Source organism: Brachyhypopomus gauderio, chromosome 18 (genome assembly GCF_052324685.1).
Source record: "Brachyhypopomus gauderio isolate BG-103 chromosome 18, BGAUD_0.2, whole genome shotgun sequence".
Classification (NCBI taxonomy): domain Eukaryota; kingdom Metazoa; phylum Chordata; class Actinopteri; order Gymnotiformes; family Hypopomidae; genus Brachyhypopomus; species Brachyhypopomus gauderio.
Genome location: NC_135228.1, coordinates 16,820,111 through 16,827,610, shown reverse-complemented (window position 1 = coordinate 16,827,610; position 7,500 = coordinate 16,820,111). Strand labels below are relative to the sequence as shown.

At 48.0% G+C, this 7,500-nt stretch overlaps 1 protein-coding gene across 1 annotated transcript in view; it reads right to left on the bottom strand.

Moving 5' to 3' along the window:
• Positions 1-7,500, bottom strand: part of igsf9bb (immunoglobulin superfamily, member 9Bb) — a 93,898-nt gene that overhangs the window by 39,977 nt on the left and 46,421 nt on the right. Inside the window, 1 exon segment of the mRNA XM_076980277.1 lies at positions 6,655-6,806. Coding sequence (XP_076836392.1) covers positions 6,655-6,806 — 152 coding nt within the window.

Here is a 7,500-nt window from a genome sequence, read left to right as displayed (position 1 = left end):
CCTGCCGTCTCTGTACTGCACAGGTTCCTGGCCCTTGGTGCCATCTCCATCTCATTAGTAAGCCATGAATGCCAGTGCACCTTCTAATAAGAGCACCGGTGGTCCTCGCCAGCCTTCCGTCCCACCCACAGTGCCAGCCACTGTCCAGCTGTCATTTTACACTCTTACTCAGCACTTTGGACATGGCATTGATCTACGTGCTGCTGCAAATCAAAGTGACGCACGTCATCAGGGTGACTGAGAGTGTCACCGGTCCAGGGCACCTTCTGCTTTGCCAACATGTGCTTCATATCGGCAAAGGTTTGGTGCGTCCACTGATGTTGTTTCTGAGGTGGCGAAGGTCTGAGGTCCACCCCCCCCCCCCTGCAGAAACCAAGCAGAGGATGATCCTCCCCCACAAAAATCTGGTGCACCCTTCAACGTTCATCTGAGTGAAAATAAAGAGCTTATCGCTCCGCTCCAGAGATCCCGAGCTGGAATCTGTGAGTATTGTTTTGGTCACAGTGACTTTGCATAATCAGCTTGGAACAGAACCGCCACAGAAACAAGGGACAGATTTCTGACCTGCGGCTAGAACCAGCACAGAAATGATCTGAAGGGGCAGTGGGCAGTGGAAGTGGAGAAGTGGAGGAAGATGGGTGAGGATTTGGTGTTTAAGATGATGGGTTGTGGTGTGGTGTTTACAATGAGGGGGGTCAGGGTGTGGTGTTTAAGATGAGGGGTAAGGGTGTGGTGTTTTAGATAATGGGTTGTGGTGTGGTGTTTAAGATGAGGGGTCAGGGTGTGGTGTTTAAGATGAGGGGTAAGGGTGTGGTGTTTAAGATGAGGGGTCAGGCTGTGGTGTTTTAGATAATGGGTTGTGGTGTGGTGTTTAAGATGAGGGGTCAGGGTGTGGTGTTTAAGATGAAGGGTCAGGGTGTTTTGTTTAAGATGAGGGGTCAGGGTGTGGTGTTTTAGATGATGGGTCAGGGTGTGGTGTTTAAGATGAGGGGTCAGGGTGTGGTGTTTAAAACAATGGGTCAGGGTGTGGTGTTTTAGATGAGGGATCAGGGTGTGGTGTTTAAGATGAGGGGTCAGGGTGTGGTGTTTTAGATGATGGGTCAGGGTGTGGTGTTTAAGATAAGGGGTCAGGGTGTGGTGTTTTAGATAATGGGTCAGGGTGTGGTGTTTTAGATGATGGGTCAGGCTGTGGTGTTCAAGATGAGGGGTCAGGGTGTGGTGTTTAAGATGATGGGTCAGGGTGTGGTGTTTTAGATGAGGGGTCAGGGTGTGGTGTTTAAGATGAGGGTGCAGGGTGTGGTGTTTTAGATGAGGGGTCAGGGTGTGGTGTTTAAGATGAGGGGTCAGGGTGTGGTGTTTTAGATGATGGGTCAGGGTGTGGTGTTTAAGATGAGGGGTCAGGGTGTGGTGTTTAAGACAATGGGTCAGGGTGTGGTGTTTTAGATAATGGGTCAGGGTGTGGTGTTTTAGATGATGGGTCAGGGTGTGGTGTTTAAGATGAGGGGTCAGGGTGTGGCGTTTTAGATGAGTGGTCAGGGTGTGGTATTTAAGATGAGGGGTCAGGGTGTGGTGTTTAAGATGAGGGGTCGGGGTGTGGTGTTTAAGATGAGGGGTCAGGGTGTGGTGTTTTAGATGATGGGTCAGGGTGTGGTGTTTTAGATGATGGGTCAGGGTGTGGTGTTTAAGATGAGGTGTCAGTGTGTGGTGTTTTAGATGAGGGATCAGGGTGTGGTGTTTCAGATGAGGGGTCAGGGTGTGGTGTTTCAGATGAGGGGTCAGGGTGTGGTGTTTAAGATAAGGGGTCAGGGTGTGGTATTTAAGATGAGGGGTCAGGGTGTGGTATTTAAGATGAGGGGTCAGGGTGTGGTGTTTAAGATGAGGGGTCAGGGTGTGGTGTTTTAGATGATGGGTCAGGGTGTGGTGTTTTAGATGATGGGTCAGGCTGTGGTGTTCAAGATGAGGGGTCAGGGTGTGGTGTTTTAGATGATGGGTCAGGGTGTGGTGTTTAAGATGAGGGGTCAGGGTGTGGTGTTTAAGACAATGGGTCAGGGTGTGGTGTTTAAAATGAGGGTCAGGGTGTGGTGTTTTAGATGAGGGATCAGGGTGTGGTGTTTAAGATGAGGGGTCAGGGTGTGGTGTTTAAGATGATGGGTCAGGGTGTGGTGTTTTAGATGATGGGTCAGGGTGTGGTGTTTAACCCCTTCAGACCCGAATTATGTTCCAGTAATGAAAAAAAAAATATGAATGCAATTTTCTGTCTGTAATGAACTCCAAAACAAGAATCAGTAAAAAAAATTAAATATAATACTTTTATAGTATTTTTTTTTAATGTCCACTGCAGTGGACGGTGGGTCTTAACAGTTGTAAAGCAATGCTATATCATATGTATAATTTTATGGTTTGTTTGTTATTCTTTTTGAAAATAAACCTGATCAATAGACTAAAAATGCTATCCAAGTTTTGGGAACATCTCTTATTATGAAAAATAATATATATAACATATAACAAGGAGAAATTAGTTGAAATTATGGTTGCATGTACGATTCCCAGTACATTCGCAAACCTCAGAACTCCCATTGCAATGTGCAAGCCTACAAAGGCTTCTATTTCATGCACTGATGCATGTTTGTAGCCCCTCACAGCAGTTTGTTCAGCATAGACATTTGTCATGGTGGTCATCAGATCAAACATCTCTTGTGGAACGTATCATTTGAAGTAAGCATATGGAGTTAATGGTTCAGTGATGTTTGTGATAGGATCTTCCCAAGTAGACGCCACTGGCCACTGGACGTTGGACAGGTTAGCATAAGGATCACCTTCACAATATAAAACAATTTCTTCCTCATTTTCCTTCCCTGATCCTTCCTCATCATTTACTGTCTCAAGAACAACTTCTTGCCCCATCACTGGTACTTACTCATCTCCTGGAATCAATAATTAAAAGTAGCTATGTTCATACATTGTGTTATGGACAACAATGGGAGTGTTGGAGTACCTGTATTTAACAGATAGCTACGTTTACCTACTCTTGAGAGACTTGCACTCTCTGCATCTTCACCATCATCACTATCCAAACTTTCAATTTCTGATATATTTCCGCTGTCAATTAACATCATGTGCAGTGTACTCTGTGGAATAAATATTTTTATCTTATTTTACACTGTATTTAACAGATTATTTGTCTGTATACACTGCAATTGCAAAAGAAAAGTTTTAACAGCAGCACTAAAAAGCATGCTTGAATTATATACATTAAGACCCACTGTCCACTGTGATGGACAACAAGATTTAAAAAAATCCTGTGTTTAACTTTATGATTTTACAATTGATATTGAACATTTAATTTCACAAACTACCCCTTAAGTGTAAAATTAACTCATAACATTGAGGATAAAGTGTTCTAAATCGGATAAAAGTAGTTAAAATGAGCCCTTACTCTGCCTCTTTGGCTGGAGTGCTGCCATTGCTAACTTCAGTGTGGTTTTTTTTGGCTCCTAAAGCAATGGACAGGGCTAATGTGTTATTTGATTGGTTGGTAAAGGTCTATTCTGACTGTTAACAGATTTTAATTGGTCTATTGTACAACAAATCATAAAAAAGAGAAGAAAACATGTGATGTCCATTGCAGTGGACGCAGGGTCTGAAAGGGTTAAGATAAGGGGTCAGGGTGTGGTGTTTTAGATAATGGGTCAGGGTGTGGTGTTTTAGATGATGGGTCAGGGTGTGGTGTTTAAGATGAGGGGTCAGGGTGTGGCGTTTTAGATGAGTGGTCAGGGTGTGGTATTTAGGATGAGGGGTCAGGGTGTGGTGTTTAAGATGAGGGGTCGGGGTGTGGTGTTTAAGATGAGGGGTCAGGGTGTGGTGTTTTAGATGATGGGTCAGGGTGTGGTGTTTAAGATGAGGGGTCAGTGTGTGGTGTTTTAGATGAGGGATCAGGGTGTGGTGTTTAAGGTGAGGGGTCAGGGTGTGGTGTTTTAGATGATGGGTCAGGGTGTGGTTGTTTAAGATGAGGTGTCAGTGTGTGGTGTTTTAGATGAGGGGTCAGGGTGTGGTGTTTCAGATGAGGGGTCAGGGTGTGGTGTTTAAGATAAGGGGTCAGGGTGTGGTGTTTTAGATGATGGGTCAGGGTGTGGTGTTTTAGATGAGGGGTCAGGGTGTGGTTGTTTAAGATGAGGTGTCAGTGTGTGGTGTTTTAGATGAGGGATCAGGGTGTGGTGTTTAAGATGAGGGTCAGGGTGTGGTGTTCAAGATGAGGGGTCAGGGTGTGGTGTTTTAGATGATGGGTCAGGGTGTGGTGTTTAAGATGAGGGGTCAGGGTGTGGTGTTTAAGACAATGGGTCAGGGTGTGGTGTTTAAAATGAGGGTCAGGGTGTGGTGTTTTAGATGAGGGATCAGGGTGTGGTGTTTAAGATGAGGGGTCAGGGTGTGGTGTTTTAGATGATGGGTCAGGGTGTGGTGTTTAAGATAAGGGGTCAGGGTGTGGTGTTTTAGATAATGGGTCAGGGTGTGGTGTTTTAGATGATGGGTCAGGGTGTGGTGTTTAAGATGAGGGGTCAGGGTGTGGCGTTTTAGATGAGTGGTCAGGGTGTGGTATTTAAGATGAGGGGTCAGGGTGTGGTGTTTAAGATGAGGGGTCGGGGTGTGGTGTTTAAGATGAGGGGTCAGGGTGTGGTGTTTAAGATGAGCGGTCAGGGTGTGGTGTTTTAGATGATGGGTCAGGCTGTGGTGTTCAAGATGAGGGGTCAGGGTGTGGTGTTTAAGATGATGGGTCAGGGTGTGGTGTTTTAGATGAGGGGTCAGGGTGTGGTGTTTAAGATGAGGGTGCAGGGTGTGGTGTTTTAGATGAGGGGTCAGGGTGTGGTGTTTAAGATGAGGGGTCAGGGTGTGGTGTTTTAGATGATGGGTCAGGGTGTGGTGTTTAAGATGAGGGGTCAGGGTGTGGTGTTTAAGACAATGGGTCAGGTTGTGGTGTTTAAAATGAGGGTCAGGGTGTGGTGTTTTAGATGAGGGATCAGGGTGTGGTGTTTAAGATGAGGGGTCAGGGTGTGGTGTTTTAGATGATGGGTCAGCGTGTGGTGTTTAAGATAAGGGGTCAGGGTGTGGTGTTTTAGATAATGGGTCAGGGTGTGGTGTTTTAGATGATGGGTCAGGGTGTGGTGTTTAAGATGAGGGGTCAGGGTGTGGTTGTTTAAGATGAGGTGTCAGTGTGTGGTGTTTTAGATGAGGGATCAGGGTGTGGTGTTTCAGATGAGGGGTCAGGGTGTGGTGTTTCAGATGAGGGGTCAGGGTGTGGTGTTTAAGATAAGGGGTCAGGGTGTGGTGTTTTAGATGATGGGTCAGGGTGTGGTGTTTTAGATGAGGGATCAGGGTGTGGTTGTTTAAGATGAGGGGTCAGGGTGTGGTGTTTTAGATGATGGGTCAGGGTGTGGTGTTTTAGATGAGGGGTCAGGGTGTGGTGTTTTAGATGATGGGTCAGGGTGTGGTGTTTTAGATGAGGGGTCAGGGTGTGGTGTTTTAGAAGCACAGGGAGGAGCCAGAAGCTGCTCCCTGGAGCTGTGAGATTAGCCTCTCTGGGTTCTGCACGCTTCACAGCTCCACCAGCTCACACTGTAGGCAGAACGAAGTGGGAGGGCTGTGCACGCATGGGAGTTGAGAATGAGAGTGTGAGACAGAGAGAGACTAATGAAAACCCTGTTCAAAATATATCGCTTCCAGTTTCATCATACACTCTAAGAGTGATGCGCAGCACTCTACACCTGTCAATCAAGTGACCACACCCCTTATTGCATGAAAATGACCAGGCTGGAGTGGCTATGTGACAAACACTACAGGCTCCGCCTACACACGAGCCCAGCTCAAAGGGCTGATGTGATCAATATGGCGGCGCCCTCTGAAGGAGAGATGACACAGGGCAGAGAGGGAGGCTGAGAGATTAGAACAGGCTCACAGTGTGGATCCCCCAGGTGCCATAGCTGCAGGCAGGAGCGCTCGTGCCTTCAGTGGATCCATACACACACACGCACACACACACACACACGTACACACACACGCTCTCTCATCACGGGAGCAGGCAAATCGGATAAGGTCTGGCGAAGGCACACGTGTGCTGTGTTCTCTCCTCCTGGAGTCAATGCTGCAATCATGTAGCGTTTCCTATCTGACAGCTGAGTGGAGCATAAAGATGTAGATTGTGATGGATACTGAGCATGTGTCCATGACTGTGAGGTGGAGAGAAAGAACAGTGTTTGCCTGTCATTGCTAACCATGCTACCCATCCCATAGCCTCTCATAGCGTGATGGTGTAGCGCGGCTCGGCTCTCCACGGATCACTATAGCTCGGGGCCATCGTTGCTCTGGGAGCCACTAATAATTTCCATGTCAAATTAAAGTGGGACCATAAAAAACCAAATTGGTTCAAATGTGGGATTACAGCTAGCAGCCTTTTTGCAGGACCGCTCCTCTAGTGCTGTAATGAGAGCTTGTAGAGCCGTAATACACAGATTAGCACCGTTATTACCATTACCATTACCATTATTACCATTATTAAGCGAAACCGTGCCGGTGAAACGAGGCTGCATCATATAATTTCTTTTTATTGGGGCTATTCAGTGCCTGTGATGTTCAACGTATGGGGGGGGGGGGGGGGGGTCTCACCTTGTACTTGACGCTGTCCTGCAGGGGCTCGCCCTCCCGTAGCCAGCTGACGAAGGGCTTGGGGTTGCCGAACGCCGTGCAGCTCAGGGTGATGCTGCTGCCCTCCTTGGCCTCCACGTACTGGGCCGGCGTGTCCGTGAAGGTGGGCGGAGCTGCGACACACAGGGGGAGAAGGTCTTCAGACACGTTGGCAGCAGAAGGGGCGGACCGGCGGGAACGCGGCAGGTACACGCCGTAGCACCGGTTGATACGCGCGTCTGTAGGAGTGTGAGTTATGCTACCGTGGCGACTGGCACCAGAGGGGGTGCGGAGGCCATCTGCACGACGAGCTCGTCACGGCGTGGCACACGGCCCCAAGGCAATGAATCCTCCCCACGCACATATGCAGGCATTTATGAGCACTTAGTATATATGAGCTGCCACTGCTCTCTGCCTCTATCTGGCCCTGCGTGTTCCCCCCAACTCTCTCTCTCTCTCTCTCTCTCTCTCTCTCTCTCTCTCTCTCTCTCTCTCTCTCTCTCTCTCTCTCTGTTTGAATAATCTCAGAGCTCCTCTCTTGTCCTTCTTGCCAACTCCTGATTTAGTAGCTACAGTTTGACCGAGCTGCCGTCCCCCTTCATAACTCAAGGAGAAAAGAGGGCAAAAACAGGACGAGCCAGCATGGTACTGGGGCCAAACTGGACCCTCGCAGTGCCAAACTGGACCCTCGCAGTGCCAAAATGGACTCTCGCCTGCCAAACCGAACCCTCACCTGCCAAACTGTCCCAACCACAGCATTGACCAATGAGCAGGCACACGAGCATGTGCACAAGCATCCCGATGAGAGACAGTAGGAGTTAAAAGGGC